This window comes from Anomaloglossus baeobatrachus, chromosome 2, assembly GCF_048569485.1.
Source record: "Anomaloglossus baeobatrachus isolate aAnoBae1 chromosome 2, aAnoBae1.hap1, whole genome shotgun sequence".
Classification (NCBI taxonomy): Eukaryota; Metazoa; Chordata; class Amphibia; order Anura; family Aromobatidae; genus Anomaloglossus; species Anomaloglossus baeobatrachus.
The window spans coordinates 417,979,092-418,000,987 of NC_134354.1; the positions used below are offsets into that span (position 1 = coordinate 417,979,092).

Consider the following 21,896-nt stretch of genomic DNA (forward strand, 5'->3'; position numbering starts at 1 on the left):
TGATTTTGTTCTGCATTTCCGTCCAGCCGAGAAGAACCTGAAGGCCGATGCGCTGTCTCGATCATTCCTGTTAGAGGATCAGGAAGATGAACCTCGGCACATCATTGAACCTTCCAAGCTAATGGCGGCACCAGTTGACATGCACCACCTTCCTCCCGGTAAGACGTTTGTTGCTGAGGTCGATAGGGAACGTGTACTCCGGTGGGGACACTCTTCCCAAATAGCAGGTCATGTGGGTCAAAAGAAATCTCTGCAATTGATATCCCGATATTATTGGTGGCCAGGGCTACGTCAAGACGTCCAGGACTTTGTTTCATCCTGTTCCTCCTGTGCCCGGAACAGGGTCCCGAAGACTCTTCCGGCGGGCCATTTGCTTCCTTTACCCATACCATCCGCTCCATGGCAACATATCGGCATGGATTTCATCACGGACCTGCCAAAATCGTCTGGCTGCACAGTCATCTGGGTGGTGGTGGACCGGTTCTCCAAGATGGCCCACTTCACACCACTCTCCGGGCTACCGTCCGCTCCGGTTCTTGATGACTTATTCATTCAACATATCTTCCGGCTTCACGGCTTGCCTCTCCATATCGTGTCCGACAGAGGGGTCCAATTCACCGCTCGGTTTTGGAGAGCAGTCTGTAAAATGATGGAGGTACAATTGGACTTTTCTTCTTTTTTTTTTTTAAATCAAATCTTTTTTTATTAAATCATTAGGGATCGATACAGAGAGTATTTCACTTTTCATATAACTGATAACAATAAACAACAGATAAACACATGTGGTTTATAAATCAGGTTCTTTCTCTGCATGTATGTAAATATAGTAATAGAGTTCTCAAATCATAATTATATTATATAGCTTGAGCCTACAAACCTCGTGGCTCTACAAATAAACAAAACTTAAATTATGCAATAATGCCTCAGACTAACAGAAACACCTCCACCATCAGCCGTGTCGCTCCACATCATATTGCTATACTCTCCCGCCCCTCTCTCTCCGTGCAGTCATCAATGAAACCGTTCTAGTCCTCTCTCACCTCTTCATTCAAAGTCCACTTCGCCACAGAAAAGACTAGTTTTAATTCCCTTCCTCACACATGCCATCACTGCAGGCACAACAGTAACCGGTCCAGCATTGCATCCCGAACCAGTGCACTAGAGGGTAGGCCCGGCAACTCCATCCATGGCCGCCAAATGTTGTAAAACTTTTTCAATGTTTTTCTTTTTAAATAAGCTCCCCTTTTTAATCTTATGACGTTATTTAATTTGTTTATGAGCTCTGGTAATGTTGGTGGTAGAGGGTCTAACCAGTGATATGCAAGTAGCTTTCTTGCTTGGTACAAGATACGGGCTATTCCCAGAGCTGTTGGAGAATCCGGGTCCACTTCTCCTTCCCACAGACTCAACAGGCACAGGCGGGGCGACGGCTATATTGTGATATGATATATTTGATCTATAAGTCCCAGGGTTTGGTTCCAGAAATCACCAATGTGTCCACACTCCCACATAACATGCATCAAATGGGCATCATCCTGTCCACACCTAACACACTGTGTGAGTCCCATCTTAAATAGTAGACTGGGAGTTTTATATACCCTGTGGATGAGATATATTTGAGACAGCTTTTGGCACTCCGATACCGCCAGTTTAGGAACTTGTTCCAATATATCAGACCACTGGCCTTCCGTTAGGGGACCGACGTCTCGTTCCCATTTGCTTTTAACAATCAATGGATGTGTTTCCAGGCAGGTAGTAATTTTTTATATAATTCCGAAATAAGACCCTTAGAGGACTCAGATGTAAGCAGCCTATGTAATGTTTGATTATGTGTCACTGTTATCGGGATTGTCCTCCCCTGTCTTTCCAGTGCGTATCTCAGCTGCAAATACTGATAAAAGAAGACATGCAGAAGGTGAAACTCCGATGTCAGTTGTTCAAAGCTTTTAAGAGTATTATTTTGTAGTACTTGTGACACTAAATGGATCCCTTTATCCTCCCATCCTCTGAACCCTACTAATTTTTTTAATTTCTGGCAAGTCGGGGTTCTGCCACAGTAGCCAGAGCTCTGTAGGTCCGTTTATCCCCAAAAGAGACTTACCCCTGTCCCACACCCGGAATATCATAGCCAGTGTGGGATATCACGCCCAATTTATCTGTCTTTGTCCCACATCCAACCAGCAACCTGGGTACTTCCATACTGATCCCTCTCTCACTATATCACCACTGGTATCATACCCTCCTTCTTTGCCCCAACCCCTCAGATGTTGCATCTGGGAGGCTATATAGTATATATATGGGTTTGGTACCGCCAGTCCTCCCTCCTCCTTTCCCCGCTGTAGAACTTCCAGTCGAATCCTAGCTTGCTTTTTCTTCCAAATAAGTTCCCGGAATATTGTATTAATTTTTACAAAAAATTCCCTACATATCCACACTGGAGAATTATGTATAAGATATAGTAATTGTGGCATCATTACCATTTTAATTAAATTGGATCTGCCGATATTTGATAGCGGCAAGCGGCACCAGGTATGCACTTTTGCTCTGAATCGCTGTAACAGGGGTTCCAGATTTAGGGTCTGGAAATCCTTCGGGATTGGGCTGATAATTACTCCCAGATATTTAAACTCCCGGACCACAGGAACTGGAATCTGTAAGTCCGAAAAGTCCCCCGGAAGGGGGTCCAACGGCATTAAAGCCGACTTGGACCAGTTGATTCGTAGACCAGACCTCTGCCCAAATTCCCGAATGATATTCATTGTTGGCAAAATCGAGGAACGTACCCTGTCTAAATATAAGAGTAGATCGTCTGCGTATAATGATATCTTTTGTTCCACGGCTCCACACCGAAATCCCTCTACCTCCCTGGATTTCCGTATTGCCACTGCCAACGGCTCCACTGCAGTCGCGAATAGCAAGGGTGAAAGCGGGCACCCCTGTCTAGTACCTCTTCCAAGAGGAAAAGACTCGGAGACCCTGCCATTAACCCTAACCTTCGCCACCGGTGAGTCATATTGCAGTTTTACCCAATTTATGAATCTATGTCCAAAACCCATTTTCCGAAGTACAGCCCACATATATTCCCATTCAAGGCTATCGAACGCCTTAGCGGCGTCTAAAGACAAAATTGCCCTTTCCCCTGGTTTCTCAAAACTATGTTGAATTCCCAAATATAATTTCCTGAGATTCATAGATGTGGCTCTGCATGGAATGAATCCTGTCTGATCACTCTGCACTATAGATGAGATGACTCGGGACATCCTATTGGCGAGCACCTTGGCCAGCAATTTAATGTCTGTTTGTAGGAGAGAGATTGGGCGATACGAATCCGGGATCTCTGGATCTTTTCCGGGTTTTAATATTAAGACTATTAAGGCTTCCCTCATAGAGGGTGGGAGGACCCTCTGCCTTTAAGATTCTTCAAATACCTTAAGTAGTTTGGGTAGCAGTAAGGGTGCATACGTTTTATAAAACTCTCCAGGCAGGCCATCCGTTCCCGGAGCTTTTTCATTTTGTGTCTGGCCAAGAGCTTCCTCCAGTTCTTCCAATGAGATGTCCCGGTCCAGCAATTCCCTGTTTACATCACTCAGTGTAGGAAGAGAGAGAGCATCCAAATACTGCTCAATCTCAGTCTCCGTGAGGTCACAGTCTGATGTGTGTAGCCGCATATAATACCTCTTTATTTCTCTTATTATATCCTTGCTTGCTGTTACAAAGTCACCTGATTCCGTCTTTAACCTATTTATATAAGAAGATCCTTCCTGTGCTCTAATGACTGTGGCCAGTAGGTGCCCCACGCCCTCCCCCGCCATAAAATAATTTTGTTTAAGGAAATAGCGTTTATTTTCCGCCACCGACATGAGATTTTCTTTGAGTGACGTTTGTGCCTTCTCTAGAGTGTTTTTAGTTTCTACTGTCGGGTTGAGCACCACCGCAGCCTCCGCATCAGATACCTCCTGAATCAGACTCTGGGTGTAAAATTTGGTTTGATTTTTGAGTATGCATATTTCTCTAATATATATGCCCCTTACCACAGCTTTCATAGAGTCCCAAACTATGTGTGGCGGTGCAGAGCACTCATTAAGATGAAAATATTCTAGAATGTTATCATATAAAGATCCCCCAATAAGCTGGATCCAGAAGGGATTAAGTTTCCAGATAGGCCTGGGCAGAGCGAGGGGGTTTCCCCATGCAAGCGTAACATGTAATGGTGAGTGATCAGATACACTTCTAGGTAGGTAGGCCACTTTTGTGTATATGAGGCCATAAGTGTGTTTCCAATAGCCAGGTCTATCCGTGACATGGTGTGGTGGGAGCTAGAGTAACAGGAGAATTGTTTGGTTGTGGGGTGTTGGGCACGCCAAAGATCTACAAAACCCAGCTCTGTTAGCATTCTAGCAAATGAAGTTGGGGCGGCGTTCTCCGATATGTTTCCCGAGTGTAATTTATCTAGATAGGGATGTAAGTAATTATTAAAATCCCCTATCAGAAGCGTCGGCGCAGATGGAAGGGAATCTAAAATAGATAATATCCTTTTTACCGGTTCGACTGAATATGGTGGAGGGATATATATCGCAACCAGAATAAATTGTATACCATACAACATACAAAGCAAGCAGACAAATCTGCCCCCCGGGTCAATCACTGATCTGGTACATGAGAATGGGATGGATTTGTGCACCAACACACTCACACCCCGTGCATGGGTCGAGTATGTGGAATGATATTCATGCGCGATCCATCCCCTCCTCAGCCAATGAACATTATCCCTGACCATATGGGTCTCGGATAGACATAAAATAGCCGGGAAAAGTTTCTGTAGGTGAGTAAATATAGCACATCTTTTGTTTGCATCTCCGAGCCCTCTAACATTCCACGCTACAATATTTAAGGATGTCGCCATAAGCGTAGACTAAGATATGATCCGGACGGATACTTCATACCTGGAGGAGAGAGGCGTTCTCCACCGATTCTCAAAAACATTAGGTTGAGCGACACGACTGAGGCACACCACGCTTCCCAAACAGATTGCATCATACAACAGTAAACAAGAAAAACAAGGAGAGAGATAGGGCTCCACACACCAGTGCGCAGTGCCCCTGCCCTCAAAATCAAGTGTATCTTACACATTTCTCCCAAATAGAGAGAATCAGGGCTAAATACACGCCCCAAGTCCATGCAGGGAGGGGGGTCCACAACTCGCTAGTGCAGCGTGTGTCCACAATGAACCGGCCGTCTCCCGTCCTGGATCCTAGATGAATTTAACTGTAATGAGCTCACCAGCATAGCGTCCCAAACAAAAACAACGCCTGGCGGCAGAATGGGAAATCTCAGGTATTCTTCCTCCTCAGGGACCTCTCATTGATATCCAGCCAAGACAGCGCCGCCCCAGCCGTATCAAAAAAATGAGTCTCTCCGTTCGCAGCAATCCGCAGCTTAGCAGAGTACATCATGGAGTATGGCACTTGTAGGTTGCGCAGGCGTTTTTTTTATCTCAATAAATTGCGCTCTTTTACGTTGCACTTCCATGGAGAAATCAGGAAATATTGATATCTTCCTCCCATCAATTGCAAGTTCTTTGATATCTCTGGCTCTGTGCAGGATAGTGTCCTAATCTTTATAGTGCAGTAGTTTAATCAGAATAGGACGTGGGGGTGCTCCCAGCTGTGGGGCACACGCAGGGACCCTGTGCGCCCTTTCAATGGTGAAGAAAGGGGACAGTATGTCTTTTCCCATGGTATCTTTAAGCCATTTTTCAAAGAAATTCAATGGGTCATTGCCCTCCATCCTCTCTGGGACCCCCACCAGTCTCAAATTACTTCTGCGGGAGCGGTTCTCCAAATCATCCACCTTGTTTAGCAGTGTGGACATATTTTGCGTGGCCTTTCCCAGCTCTCGTGACATTGGTGGTAATTTATCCTCTGTTGTACTCACTCGTTCCTCCAGCTCCCCCATTCTGACAGTCACCCCCTGCAGCTCACGTTTAATACAGGCCATATCTGAGGTGACAGTTCCCATCTGGCTGCTTAGGGTGGCCAATGTGGTATTGCAAGAGTTAATTGCTGCCAGAATGTCTCTCAGTATGGCCTCAGTGAAGATAGGTGTTGTTTGCTCCACATCTCCCCCTCCTCCCTCTGCCAGCGCAGGCCTCCGTGTCTGCATATCTTGTGCTGCTGAACATGCAGGGCCCAGGGTACTCACAGTCTCGCCATCGGGTATGTTTTCTCCCTGCTCCAGGGCCCGTTCAGCTCTGCCATCGGGTGCCTTGTTGGAGGTAGGCTCTGTGCCAGGGGCCACTCTGGCGAACCGCTCCAGCCTGCCTGCTACTCCCACTGCTCCACCGCGGGATGGTGTGGACGCCGGCAGCGCCATATTGGATTCTTCAGAGGCGCGCTCCTGTGCGTCTGTCCTTTTTATTGCTGCTGCGGGTCGGCATATCCTGGCGGTGCTCGCTTCCCCGGGTGTTATGAGTATTATTGCAGCCCCCCAGGGTCGGTAGTGCCTCTCAGCAAGGCCGGTGTGCAGGATGATTCAGGATCCAGGCAGGAGCTCACCCACGCTGCATCCTCTCTACATGAGGTCCAGGCCACACCCAGGAGTAATCATTTTAATTATTAACCAAGTGTGTGCCATTGGACTTTTCTTCTGCCTACCACCCTCAGTCCAATGGGCAAGTGGAGCGCATTAACCAAGTCTTGACTAATTATCTCCGCCACTTCGTGGACGAACACCATAGCAACTGGGTCAACCTGCTTCCATGGGCCGAGTTCTCCTACAACAATCATGACAGTGAGTCCTCTGCTAAATCCCCGTTCCAGGTGGTGTATGGACAGCGACCCAAAGTGCCGTGCCCTGTGACATGTTCTTCCGGCAACCCTGCAGCTGATGACCTTGTGAGGTCCTTGTCCGCCGTCTGGGCTGAGACCAAGTCGGCTCTGGAACATTCCTCTGTCCGCATGAAGAAACACGCTGACAAGAAACGTCTGGATGTTCCTTTCTTTCAACCCGGAGATAAAGTCTGGCTCTCATCCAAGTATGTCTGCCTGAAGATGCCGTCCTACAAACTGGGTCCCCGCTTTATTGGTCCCTTTGAAGTGCTCAGATGGATCAATGAGGTGTCCAAAAATGTTGAAGCTGCCGTCTACACTTCGCATCCCGAACTCCTTCCATGTGTCCCTCCTCAAGCCGGTGGTCCTGAGCCGTTTCCACAGTGATCCTGGTAACACGCCTCCTCCTGTTGGTGATGACGACGTCTATGAGGTAAAAGCCATCCTTGCGGCTAAGGAGGTCCGAGGTAGAACCTACTATCTGGTAGACTGGAAGGGGTTCGGTCCTGAGGAGAGGACGTGGGTACCTGCGGAGGACGTAGATGCTCCTCGTCTCCTCCGGAGCTTCCTGAGGAGGGGGGTCTTCAGGGGGGGTACTGTAGCGCCTGGTCCCACCAGACCCCGTGGGGGGCGCGCTCCCTCACATGTGCCCAGTCCCAGCATGGCTCCCACTAGCACTCCCAGTCATAGCCCCAGGCAGCGACGGCCTTCCTCTTACCGGTCCCATGGCTCTGCAGGCGCTGCTCCTGCTCCCAGGCATGCTGCAGCCTCTTCCTGTCTCCCTTCCTTACACAGAGCTGCAGTAAGTGACTCTAGGCTGCGCGCGAGGCCACGCCCCCTTTCTTAAAGCGGTATGCTCCATTTTCTGGAAGTGACCTCAGAGGTCACCTATTACCTAATGGGTATTTAGGTTCACCTCCCCCAGCAGCAGGCGCCCGAGCAACGCTTCCATTAGAGCCTTGCCAGTGTCCAGACCCCTTGTGCTGTTATCTGTTTTCTATGCATTGATACCTGGTTCTAATCCCTTGTCTCACCGTAGTGCCATCCGTACCATTCCGGCTGGGGACGTCACCGCTCATACCGACAGTGGACGTCACCGTGCCCTACCTACCGTGGACATTATCTGTGCTGTACCTGCTGTGGACGTCACCGCTCATACAGACAGTGCACGTCACCGTGCCCTACCTGCCGTGGACATTATCCGTGCCGTACCTGCGGCGGACGTCACCTGCTGTGAACATCTCCGGTGCAGTTTCCATGTCCTGCCGGCTGTGGACGTCACAACCTTGCTACACCTGGCCCTACAGAGACTCCTACTACCGGTTCCTGGCTGCCGTGCATTTAGGCCTTCTGGGGAGGCGTCGCACAGTCCCTGTATAGGGGTTCACTGCTGGTCGCCTTCTCAGGGGAGTCCGGTGCACGGTCCAGTGGGTCCACCTCTGGACGCTCGCCGCTCCTCGGTGAGCGTAACACGTTGGATCTTTTGTAAAACACTGTTCTAGTGGCATTGTTTACCCCTTACAAAAAAAAACAGTCAGATGTTGATCAATGAAAATTACATAATTTCTGAAAAAAGCAAAAGTGATCATACATTGATCTCTAATTTTGATTTCCAGTGTATATTTCTAAAGGTGCTATTAAAGGGGTGGTTCACCCATATTTTTTATTGTCTAGATCGATATTGTATTGAGAAACAATGTTTCTCTCAAATACCTTGTGTTGTCATTAGTGCCTGTGAGAGGCGCTATTGCAGACCGCTGCTCCCCGTCCAGTGACGTACCCGTCAAGTGCCACACACGTCACATCCGTGCAGGCGGCTACAGTCTTCCAGACTCTGAGCTGTGAGCGGTGTTTCACTGCTGTCACAGCCCATTTGCTCCCCCCTCCTCCTCCCTCCTAGCACAGCACGGCGCGTCTCCTGCTCCCCCCTCCCTCCTCCCTCCTCGCAGAACGCTGCAAGCAAGAGACGTGCTGTGAGGGAGGAGGGAGGAGGAGCAGGGAGCAGATGGGCTCAGAATGTAGCCGGCTGCACGGATGTGACGAGGCAGCATTGGACGGGTACGTCACTGGACGGGGAACAGCGGTCTGCAATAGCGCCTCTCACAGGCACTATTGACAACATAAGGTATTTGAGAGAAACATTGTTTCTCAATATAATATCGATCTAGACAATAAAAAATATGGGTGAACCACCCCTTTAACATGAAATTCTCACCAGATAGCGGTAACAAACCCATCCAATCCACACAGACAAATAAATCAAACCATAAATGTCTATAAATTTAGTTAAACTGTATGTAATAATGAGAAATGACACAGGGGAAAAAGTTTTGAACACATGCAGAAAGTGAGGTGCAAAAAGCCATGGAAAGTCATGATACCAGCTGAAATCTATCAGTAATTAGAAAGCAATCCTGACACTTATTGAAAAATAATATCAGCTGGTTCAACTGATGGCCTATAAAAAGGTGATGGGTAAAACCAGTGAGCTGACTCAAGACCTTTGCAACCTTATTGTTGCAAAACATACTGATGGCATTGGTTACAGAATTTCTAAACTATAGAAAGTTCCAGTGAGCACTGTTGGGGCCATAATACGGAAGTGGAAAAAGCATAATTGTCATGGCTCAACTCTGGGGCTTAATCTGGTGACCTCTGGTTCTATAATGGGTTTCCCTTTCTGTTGAACTGCGGCCTATTTTGTCTCTGTCTAGCTGTTGATAGTTCTTTTGTCTTTCCTTTGCCATGCTTTCCTGTTTAGGTGTTTTCACTTTCTCGTTTTGTTTGTCCTATCACATCTTGGGACACACCATGCACAAGTCTTCATTGATGGCTATATTCCAAGATAGATGGATGTCTTGAGTCCCAGCTCTTCAGTTAAGAATTATCTTGCTGATTTATCTCTATTGGCTTTTCCGGCAGTTTGTTTGTGAGTTTAACTTCCCAAAAATTGCAAAACAAGTGCGATTGCATGATTGTCTTTGAGATATTTTATTCACCGAGTTCACTATATGGTAAAACTGATGTGTTTTTGTGATGGCTCAGGTCGGTACGAGTTCATAGACGCCAAACATTTATAGGTTTACTTTTATCTAAGGGGTTAAAAAAAATCGCAAGTTTGTCCAAAAAAAGTGGCGCACTTTTTGCGCCATTTTCCGCAACCCGTAGAATTCTCATTTTTCAGAATCTATGGCTCAGTGAAGGTTTATTTTTTTGCATCTGTAGCTGACGTTTTAACGGTACATTTTTTTGCAGATGCTACGTTTTGATCGCCTCTTATTACATTTTGTGCAAAATTTGCAGTGACCAAAAAACGTAATTTTGGCATTTGGAATTTTTTTTCCGCTACGCCGTTTTTCGATCAGATTAATTGATTTTATATTTTGATCTGGCATATTTGAACGAGGCAATACCAAATGTGTGTGTATTTTTTACTTTTTTTAACCCTTTAATTTTCAATGGGGTGAATGGGGGTTGATTTGAACATTTATGTTTTTTTAAAAAAATTTTTAACTTTTTTTTATTTTACTAGTCCCCCTAAGGGGCTAAAGGATCAGCAGTCTGATCGCTCATTCTTTTCTCCTGATCTGAGCAGCACCGCTCAGATTGGGAGAAATGCTCATCTCTTGTAATCTGCAGTACTCGGCTGCTTGTTACCTGAGTCATGTGAGCTACAGGAGTCATCACATGACTCTGTGCTACCATGACAACCATCAGATCCATGTGATGACATCACGTGACTTACAGTGGAGGCCAGTGAGTACAGATCTACCGCGATCGCCATTAATATGGCACTGTCACATCTTGACATCGCCATTTTTTAAATTATTTTTTTAAATTCTTTATTTAACAAGGAATCATATACATATAAGGCACAAAATTCTCGTATCTAACGATCCATTTGCACTCATAAAAGGCACCAAACAAGACAGGTATAACAAATGCATTACATTCTCATAAAGGCCGCTCAGACGTATGATCTGTCTTAATTTCCAAGAATATGAAAAATTCCACAATTTTTTTTTATTTACAAGATTCTATAGATCGAAGAGATGAAAAGACGAAACAGAAAGGCAGAAAGACAGAAGAAGTAGCTTGCGAGGACAGAATAGAGAAAGAGAGTAGGCAGTGTTAGTTAAGTGATAGGAGAGGAGGGGGAAAAAGAAGAGAAAAAGAAGGTCAGATATTGGGAAGAGGGGAAGGGGAGCAGGGTTTGTCCCCAGTTCACCTCTCAACTTAAGCTGATACGTCTCGGTTTGTTGGAAATCCATCCACTCTTTTCAAGTTGCCCAGAATTTCATGTAAGTGTCATGTAGAGAGGAGGTGAGGTCCTCCATGTACATAAGGTCATTGACCTTGGAAATCCATTGTGATACAGTTGGTGGAAGAAGACTTTTCCACCTTTCTGGGATACACGCTCTGGCTGCCATAATGAGAATTTTTTTCAATGAATTTTTGTAAGTTTTTAGGGGAGTCTCGCCGTGATGTAGCAGGAGAAGGGCAGGACCCATCTCCTCGGTGTCTCCCGTGACTTGGCAAATGATATCAGAGACTTCTGTCCAAAAGGGCCGGATCGCCTCACATTCCCAGAACACATGGAAGAGTGTACCCTCCTCTCTACCGCATCTCCCGCAGGCAGGATCTGCCGAGGGGAATATAGCATGGATCCTAGAGGGCACCCTGTACCATTTGGACAATAATTTGTAGCTGGCCTCTTGGAACCTGGAGCTATTAGACGAGCTGTGTGCAAGAGAAAAAATGCGGTCCCTTTGCCCCGGAGTAAGGCTGATGTCAAGATCCCTTTCCCATTGAAGTATATAGGGTGGAAGAGGTTGGTTAGTGGGGGGAAGACAACATGGAGTATACTACAGAGAGTGAGTGACGTGCTGGACCTGTACCTTCGCATATGAGTTCGAACTGGGTCTTGGGCAGTCTGAAACGCTTCTTAGGTGGGAGTTTGCCAAAGAAGTGCGCAAGCTGTAGGCATCTCCAATGTCCCAATGGAGCTGGATTTTGTCTAGCACCTAGCATAGCTATTGAAGGCCATTCAATGTCATCCCCAAAGTCCTCCACCCGGTCCACTCCTCCCTGTACCCAGAGTTGAAAAATGGGATCCGACCCTTCCGGTCCAAAGAGGGGATGACTCAGGACTGGGGTTAGCCTTGAACAGGTAGGGAGCATTTCCAAGCGTACCGCCTCAGTATTACAATAGGTTACCGTTGGGCCAATAGTCGGGTGTGTTTTTACTTCTGCAGGAGCGGCCGAAAGGAGCCACGGCAGTTTGTTTAGGGGTACTGTAGAAAAGGATTGTTCTATCTGGACCCATACCTTTTGTGTTCCATTTCTACACCAATCTATTATTCTGGAAAGATGCCCAGCAAGATGATATTGCTTCACATCAGGTAAGCCAATTCCACCCCTGTGCTTGGGTCTAGTTAAAATTGTTTGATTCGAGCTGGTTTGCCCGCCCATATAAAGGAAGACTGGACTGATGCTATTGTCTTAAAAAAGGAGGGCGGAATTTTTACCGGTACTGCCTGTAATAGATATAGGAGCCTAGGTAAAATGTTCATCTTGTAAATTTGGCATCTTCCGAACCAAGAGAACAGCAGCTTCCCCCAACGATCGCAATCCTTCCTGATAGAGGTTAACAAGTCAGGAAAATTATGTTGATATAGAAGACTAAGGGCGGCTTTGCACGTTGCGACATCGCACGTGCGATGTCGGTGGGGTCAAATCGAAAGTGACGCACATCCGGCGTCACTTTCGACATCGTACTGTGTAAATGCTAGATGATACGATGAACGAGCGCAAAAACGTCGTTATCGTATCATCATTGCATTCACCGACATTTCCATAATGCCGGTGCCGCGACAGGTACGATGTTGTTCCTCGTTCCTGCAGCAGCACACATCGCTGTGTGTGAAGCCGCAGGAGCGAGGAATATCAGCTTACCTGCCGCCGCCGGCAATGCGGAAGGACGGAGGTGGGCGGGATGTTTACATCCTGCTCATCTCCACCCCTCCGCCGCTATTGGTCGCCTGCCGTGTGACGTCGCTATGACGCCGCACGACCCGCCCCCTTAGGAAGAAGGCGGGTCGCCGGCCAGAGCGACGGTCGCAGGGCAGGTGAGTGCATGTGAAGCTGGCGTAGCGATAATTTTCGCTACGCCAGCTATCACACGATATCGTACCTGCGACGGGGTCGGGGACTATCGCGTGCGACATCACAGCATCGGCTTGCGATGTCGCAACGTGCAAAGCCCTCCTACAGTCTCTCGTAAGACGTTTTCCCAAGTATCTCAGAGATTGTGATGCCCACTTAAAATTAAAGGAAGATTTCAAACCCTCAACTTCCTGGCGAGCAAGGTTTATGTTCAATGCTTCTGACTTTGAAAAATTAATTTTAAAATTTGAAAGTTGGGAGTAGATTTGAAATTCCTTCATCAAATTTGGAAGGGAGGTCCTGGGTGAAGAAATAAAGAACAAAAGGTCATCTGCATATGCAGCTACTTTATGTGTGGTTTGGCGAATCGTGATGCCAGCTACATCCCCATTGGCTCGTATGTGTCTGAGGAAGGGTTCCAGTGTGAGTATAAATATTAGAGGCGATAACGGGCATCCCTAGCGAGTACCATTTGAAATAGAAAATGAATCCGAGAGTATGCCATTCACTCTGACCCTTGCCGAGGGATCTGAGTAAAGAGATAACATCCATCTCATCATTCCGTCGCCCAACCCCAGACTTCTGAGCGTGGTTTCCATAAAAGTCCAATCTACTCTGTCAAACGCCTTTTCGGCATCAGTTGAGAGAAGTATGGACTGGATCCCCCCTAGTTTGGCTTTGTGTATTAGATTGATGGCTTTAATGGTATTGTCTCGGGCCTCACGATCCGCAACAAAACCCACCTGATCTGGATGGACAATTCGCGAGAGAAGGGGAGCTATTCTTGTTGCAAGAATTTTGGCGAACAATTTGGTGTCTACATTTAATAGAGATATTGGGCGAAAACTGGTGCACTGTGTGGGGTCCTCTCCTGCCTTATGAATTACGGTAATGTGAGCTCTAAGGGAATCCCTATTCGGGGTAAAGTCATTCAGAGCTATAGAATTAAATGCCGATACGAGATGTGGGGTGATCACTTCCCTGAATCTTTTGTAATAAAGGAGTGGGAAACCGTCGGGGTCTGGTGCCTTGCCTGTCTTTGAAGAAGTTATAGCATCCCACAGCTCTTGATTAGAGATGACATCACAATTTAATGGGTTAACAGGTACGGGTGGATAGCGATGCCACTCGTTCCTGCAAGGCACACATGTCAGCTGTACAAATCAGCTGACATGTTTGCGGATCCCCCAACCTGCCCGCGGCAGCTGGTGGGGATTAACACTATGACCGCAGGCATGAAATATTACTGCCCTTGGTCATTTAGGGGTTAATGACACTCAAGATCAGGTAACATTGAGCAGGGGCACCATTGTGTTATTTTAGGGTGTCAACTTCTGAGGTCAAATTTAGGGCTTTTCCTAGTCTGAATCTGTGGATCACAGGGTTTACATTTCCTCTGGCTTGACCATCCCCGTGTGAATGGTAGGGATCAATCATAACAATAATTTCACCATATATCAGCCATGACCTGGTGCTCCCTGCAAGATTTCAGACAAAAGAGTGAAAATAATTATCAGAAGAGTTCTCCAAGAGCCAAGAACCACATGTAAAGACCTACAGAAAGACCTGGAAGCAGCAGGTACATTTTCTTCAAAGAAAACATTAAGTAATACACTCAGCTCTATGACCTGTATGCACGCTCCCCACGCAAGACTCAATTGCTGAACAAAAAGCATGTTCAAGCACGTTTAAAGTTTGTTCAACAATAATTAGACAAGCCTGTGAAATACTGGGAGAATATAGTCTGGTCAGATGAGATTAAAATTGAACTGTTTGGATGCCATAATACACACTATGTTTGCAGACCATTAACACCGTACCAAGTTGTAAGTGGGAACATCATGGCGTGGGGCTGTTTTTTGGAATACGGCACTGGCAAACTTCATGTGAGGATGACTGAACAAATGTACCTAGACATTGTTGATAAAAATCTGCTTCCGGGATGATGAAACGAGCGTGGACAGTTTAGTAAGACATTGATCCCAAACACACAGCCAAGGAAATTTAATTGGTTTTAGGGAAAGAAAATAAAACTCCAAAAATGTCCCAACCAATCACTCAGCCTGAATTCAATAGAAAATTTATGTAAGGAACTAAGCTCAGAATTTATAGAAGGAGCCCACAGAACATGCAGGAGTTGATGAGTTATTGAGTGTAAGAACGGGACAAAATCATACCTGAGCAATGCATGCGACTAGTTTCTCCATACAGGAAGTGTATTAAAGCTGTCATTATCAACAAAGGCTTTTATATGAAGTATTAGTTCAATTTCTGAATGTGTGTTCAATACTTTTTTCCTGTGTCATTTCTCATTATTATGGATAACTTTATTTATAGACATCTATGGTTTGATTTCTGGCCCTTTAATAGAAGGTGTGCACGCATGTTCTAAGTGTGCTCCCAGGAGACCTGTGTGGCGTGTTAAGGTCCTGGGAGCTGGCGGCAGGGACCAGGGACAGAGCAGACACTGCTGAGCATCATGCAGGGTGAGTGTGCAGGTTAATAATGATTTAATAATTCATACACAGAGCTGTTACATCCGGATGACCAGACGAGAGGAAGTTGGTCCACTGGTCCAAGATACTGTTCCCTGACCTGAGTAGCACATCTGAGTGGCCACCAAGTCTTTATTTTATTACAACCACTGGAGGTGGAAGTAATTACAAATGCGGGTAGGTGCCCGTCAGGAGGCAGACCCGGTAGATTCCGGTGTCAAGGGAGAAATTTAGGTGAAGATAGCTAATGGTATCTTCGTCAGGATATCCAGAGGCCGGTGCCGTTTTAGCTATATGTACAGATATTATGAAACTCAATAATCAATGTACACAGAGCATGTTCTCTGATTGAGCTCAGGCTTGCGTCTGAGCTCGTGTATTCTATTGTTCAAGCATTAAACACATCACTTCAGCCTTGAAACATATTTACAAAAACTTCTCCATTTGCTCACACATACTGATAAAGAATAATTAGCTGGGAGTGCATATATGCAGCATTGGGAGAATGCATGAGATCATACATCATTCTAGATGGTACATTCCTCTCAGACTTTGAAGACAGTAAGCAACGATGAGATTCTGTAGGAGTGATGCATGGGAGTATGGGATCACCCGCCTCATCTTACAAATATTACATTCCTTCTCCTGTTAATTTTACTGATAAGGCTCCCAATTAACTTAATGAATATCTCCCTAGTTCATTTGTACCTTGGTTAACTCTTTCTTGAATATATAGTTTAGAAACATATTATGGGTCTGTGCGATTGCTATATAGACACACAGATAATTATGCTACTACATCTATATTTTGATTATTTACATACACAGATATTTTTCTTACGTTTGAACAAACAATTTATAGCTTAGGCTACCTTCACACCGGTACCTCAGCAGATGGTGACACAAGATAATGTCCAGGAACTGTAGCGGATCAGGTGGTAGCTGGTGCGAGCTGGAGCAGACTGGTACCAGTGGACACAGGCAGTTGGAGGGTGCTTGTGGATCTGGTGAACACATAATGGACATTGGTGGCTTCACAGGCACAACTAGGCAGAAAGGAAACAGAGTCACAAAACAGCACGGAGTGAAAGCAAGAGCACAAAGTCCTAACAACTAGCATGGGTAAACAAGCTACGGGGACACGTTGAACAGGCACATCGCAATGGGTGAGGATACCTTAAATACACTAAGCCTATAGGAGCAAGCTGGGGGCACTTCCGGGCTAGGTCACACTGGCCCTTTAAAAAGGGAAGATCAGCGTTGCCGCTCCATAAGCGCACTCCCGAGAACCCTACCGTGCATGCACGGGCTTCGGGAACTAAAGGAGAGGCTGGGCAGCAAGGAAGAGTAGGGGGCAGCGGACCTTCGGCACTCCTGATATGGAGGAGGTGGGTGCACCGATGAAGGTGCAGGAGGACTCAGAAAGCTGCAGGGTAGAAATGGAAAGACGAGGACCAAAGAGGTGAGTGGGCAATGGCGTCGGCGCTCCCAGCTGCAGATGACGTGTCAAGGGCATAAATTAGCAGATAAAATAGCACAACATAGGTTCATGCATCTATGCAGTTCGGGTGTACTCACACCCTTAGTCATGATGCATTAACATAGTAATGTCACCCTTTAATTTTACTACCCAGGTTGTTACTATATGAGGTAATAGCTCAGAAACGCTTCAACAGATTCCAGGATTCTGAGATTGTTTTTGTGAAATATTGTACTTTATGATAGTGGCAAATTTAGGTAGTTACTATTTGCATCTATTTATGAAAATAATGAAAATTTGACAAACAATGTGAACACTTAGCAATTCACGTGCCACATGTCTAAATTACATCAGCACCATTTTTGAAAGTTTATTTATTTCTCATTTTTGTAACAAAATTTACAAAACTATTTCTTTTAGGGACCACATCAAATTTCAAATGACTTTGAAGGTCCTATGTGACAAAAATACCCAAAAGTGACACCATTTTGAAATATGCCACTCTCATAGTGCACAAAATATCATTCAAATATGTTTAGTAACCCTTTAGGTGCTTCACAGGAATTAAAGGGAACCTGTCATCAGGAATTTGGCTTTCAACCTAAACGTTTCCCCCTCTGCAGCTCGTGGGCTGCATTCTAGGAAGGTTTTTGTACTTTTTGTGCCCCTTTTTAAACCAAAATAAACACTTTATAAACTTGTACCTTTCGGTTTGAAAATCTTGTTAATTTTCCATGTGGGCGGGCCGTGTGGCGTCCGTTGCTGTAGCTTACGCCGTCCCCCATGCTCCAAATCATGCCTCATAACGCCGCCCACTGCGCCGAGGTCCCGTGCACGCCGGGACACCTAGTGACGTGGTCGCAGGCACGAGAGTATGGGCGGCGCTGTGATTGCATCGCAAGTGCGCGCCCATACTCTCGTGTGCGCGCTCTCCCCTCTGTACGTCGCTCAGATCCTCTGCTTCTCCTGTAGTGGCCTGCTCCGCTCCTCCCATCTATTTCCTGCTGCAGGGTACGATGGGAAGGAGGTGACGTCGGGCCGGCGCAGAACGCTGGAGGCAGTGGGGGAAAGGGCGGGCACGAGAGTATGGGCGGGCACTTGCGATGCAATCACAGCGCCGCCCATACTCTCGTGCATGCGACCACGTCACTAGGTGTCCCGGCGTGCACGGGACCTCGGCGCAGTGGGCGGCGTTATGAGGCATGATTTGGAGCATGGGGGACGGCGTAAGCTACAGCAACGGACGCCACACGGCCCGCCCACATGGAAAATTAACAAGATTTTCAAACAGAAAGGTACAAGTTTATAAAGTGTTTATTTTGGTTTAAAAAGGGGCACAAAAAGTACAAAAACCTTCCTAGAATGCAGCCCAGGAGCTGCAGAGGGGGAAACGTTTAGGTTGAAAGCCAAATTCCTGATGACAGGTTCCCTTTAAAGCAATGTGTAATGAAACTACACTCTGCAATGAATTTATCTAGAGGTGTGGTAAAAACCTTGAACCAATATGTGCTTCACAGAATTTTGTAACATTGAACTATGAAAATGAAAAAATAAATTTTTTTTTTTAAACTTTGAATTTTTATTGAGATTTTCAATTTACGTTTTTCATACATAAAATAAAACATAAAATTCACAATTCTTATCGAACCTAGACAAACAATGACAGGACAGGTGAGGAGGGTTAGGAGGGGAGAGGAGAAATAGGAGGGAAGAGGGAAGGGTTTCAAGAGTCCATGCTCCTTCCATAGGACCCATAGGCCTCAGTCTCACAGATCCTCCTGTCCCGCAAAGTAGTCCCATGGTGCCCACACGGCCTGGAAACGGTCAACTGTGTCATGCAATAGTGCCGTGAGATGTTCCATGCGTCTAACGTCCAGTAATCTATACTTGAGGCTCTGGAGTGAGGGTGTCCCTGGCTGCCTCCAATTCTTTGCAATTAAGCATCTGGCCGCCGTAAGGATGTGGGACAAAAGCTTAGAGGCCGTTTTTCCCAATCCCCCATTCCCAAGACCCAGAACATAGATCAGGGGATCAAGATCAACCTCTATATATAGTACTTTATGGATCAACCCTCTAACCCGCTCCCAGAAGGGGACTATCCCTGGACAGGACCAGAATATGTGCAGAATGGTGCCCCTGCCTCCCCCGCATCTCCAGCAACAAGCCGGTATGGAGGGGTCTATGCTATGAAGGAAATCTGGAGTGTGGTACCAAAATAGCAAAATTTTATAGATATTTTCCTTATATAGTGTGCATATTGACGTCTTGGCGGCGTTTCCCCAGATTGCTGCCCATTCCTGAGGAAGTATCCGCCTTCCCAATAGAGACTCCCATTTCCGCATGTATGGAAAAGACCCCTCGGGCCCCTCCCGTGACTCAGAAAGCAAAATGTAAATTTCCGAAATTAGTCCCTTAGTATCAGTGCCCCTTCTGCAAATTTTCTCAAAATCTGTGGGAATCGAGGCCCCTGCCCTGCCAAACAAGGAGCCAGCCAAGTCTCTGATCTGCAGATATTGGAAAAACTCTCGATTAGAGAGAGAGAATTTATCTCTAAGGTACTCAAAGGAATGGATCTGCATTGTACTTCCATCTATAATGTCTGCAAATCTGAATAGACCTGCCTTGAGCCAGGGGTGCACCATGTCCGACTCCAGACTGCTTGGGAGCAAGGGTTGGTATATGAAGGACACCAGAGGGGAGCAGGGGGATGCCAAAGGAAATCTTCTAATGCAAAATGCCCAGAGGTCCCTAGTGAACTGCATCGGTCCAAGAAGAGGGGGGGGCGAATCACACCGGGCCGGGGGCCACAGGAGCGTGTTTGGATGTATAGGCGCCAGCCAAAGTTTTTCAATCTCAGTCCACCTGTTGTATGCCCAAAGGGACACCCAACAGGGGATCCTCCTAAGATGGGCCGCCCAATAGTATTTTAGGATGTCCGGGACAGAAAGCCCCCCCCTGTTTCTCCGAGCCATCAACACCTCCCTGGCCACCCTATGACGTTTGTTACACCAAATAAATCTAAGGATAGCCGCCTGAAGGGACTTCAGCTCCTTTATTGGTACCTTAACTGGGAGGGTTTCAAAAAAATATAATAATTTTGGGAGCAAGCTCATTTTAACCGCAGCAATGCGCCCCATCCACGAAAGAGGGAGGGGCAACCACTTGCTCAAAAGATTTCTCAGCTCTCGGAAAAGGGGGGGGAAGTTAAGGTTATAGAGGGAATCATAAGTAGATGTGAGGTTAACCCCCAGGTACTTGACCGCATCTGTCTTCCAACGAAACTTAAAATTCAAACGCAGGTAATCCAGGGCCACCGGGTCGAGATTCAAGGGCATTGCTTCCGTTTTGCTAGAGTTGATCTTATACCCCGAAAGGCTCCCGTACCTACCCAAGGTGCACATTAAAATTGGAAGGGACACATGGATGTTAGTAAGTGTAATGAGCACATCGTCGGCAAAAAGCGAGATTTTAAACGGTTTATTCCTGACCAGGACCCCCGAAATGTCTGGGTTGCTCCTGACCGAGGCCGCGAGGGGCTCTATGCATAGCACAAAAAGGAGGGGGGACAGGGGGCACCCCTGCCTGGTGCCATTGGAGATGAGAAAAGGCTTAGAGATGTGGAGGGGGAGTTTGATAGAGGCCGTAGGAGCGCTATACAGGGACTTCAAGGCCCGCATAAAGCCACCCGAGATCCCAAAGACCTCCAGTGTCTTGAAGAGAAAAGGCCACGCAAGGCGGTCAAAAGCCTTCTCTGCATCTAGACTCAACACCAACGCCTGTTGCTTCGTCCGATTTGCCACATCCACCAGGTCTATGACCTTCCTGGTGTTGTCACCCCCCTGACGGCAAGGGACAAAACCCACCTGGTCTTTATACACGAGTTGGGGCAACCATCGATTAAGCCTGGCCGCCAAGAGCTTGGTGAACATCTTCGAAAAAATAAATTTTAACCACAAAAATGTTGCTTTATCCCCAATTTTTTTATTTTCACAAGAGTAGCAGGAGAAAATGGACCATACAATTTGTTGTGTAATTTCTTCTGAGTACAGGGATACCCAATATGTGGTAGAAAACTACTGTTTGGGTGTATGACAGGGCTTGAAAGGGAAGGAGCGCCATTTAAAAGTTGGAGCACAAAATTGGCTAAAATAGATTGCGGATGCCATTTCACATATAAAGATACCCTAACATAACAAAACAGCATAAAACCCCAACAAGCGATTTCAATCCGGAAACACCTCTGAAGAAATGTATCTAGGGGTGTAGTGAACAATTTTAGTCCTCAGGTGATTCACAAAATTGTATAGCATTAAGGTGTGAAAAATGACAATTTTTCCACTAAAATGTTCCTTTGGCCCCAAAGTTTTAATTTTCAAAAAGAGTAATAGGAGAAATTGGACCATACAATTTGATACAGACACAGTGCAGAGCTCAGAAGTGAAGGAACCATATTGGACTTCAAAATTTGCTGCAATGGTGTGTGGTTGCCATGTCACATTGGCAGAGCATCTGAAGTGCCAGAGCAGCATAAATCTCCCACAAATGACCCCATTTTACAAAACTGCACTCCTGAATGAAGTCATCTAGTTGTGCAGTGAGCATATTGACAGCACAAGTGTGCCACTCACGTAGTTTTAGCCCCAGATTTCCGATTTTCACAAGCAAAATAGGTAAAAAAAGGCCCTATAATGTGTTACACAATTTCTCCTGAATGTGGCAATACCCTATATGTGACTGTATAGTATTGTTTGACCACACGGCAGAGCTTGGGAGGGAAGGACTACTTTGAAGCACAGATTTTCCTACAATAGTTTATGGACTCTATTTGCAGAGCTCCTAAGTGCCAAAACAGCAGAAACCCCTTCAAGTGAGCCCATTTTGAAAATTACACCCCTGTGTAAATTCGTCTACAGGTGTAGTAACGATTTT

At 46.3% G+C, this 21,896-nt stretch overlaps 2 protein-coding genes across 3 annotated transcripts in view; both read right to left on the bottom strand.

Annotated features, from left to right (window-relative positions):
- The window catches only part of KHDRBS1 (KH RNA binding domain containing, signal transduction associated 1), a 74,371-nt gene extending 57,843 nt beyond the window's left edge, over nt 1-16,528 (bottom strand). The window contains exon 1 of the mRNA XM_075336147.1: nt 16,360-16,528. Within this exon, the coding sequence (XP_075192262.1) occupies nt 16,360-16,513 (154 nt within the window). The 5' untranslated portion in view covers nt 16,514-16,528. The remainder of the gene's footprint in view (nt 1-16,359) is intronic.
- Nucleotides 16,408-21,896, bottom strand: part of TMEM234 (transmembrane protein 234) — a 76,222-nt gene continuing 70,733 nt past the window's right edge. Inside the window, exon 6 of one of the 2 annotated variants that reach the window (XR_012750504.1) lies at nt 16,408-16,491. The gene's annotated coding sequence lies outside the window, so the exon portion shown is untranslated. The remainder of the gene's footprint in view (nt 16,492-21,896) is intronic. The other variant, XR_012750506.1, reaches the window with a different exon arrangement.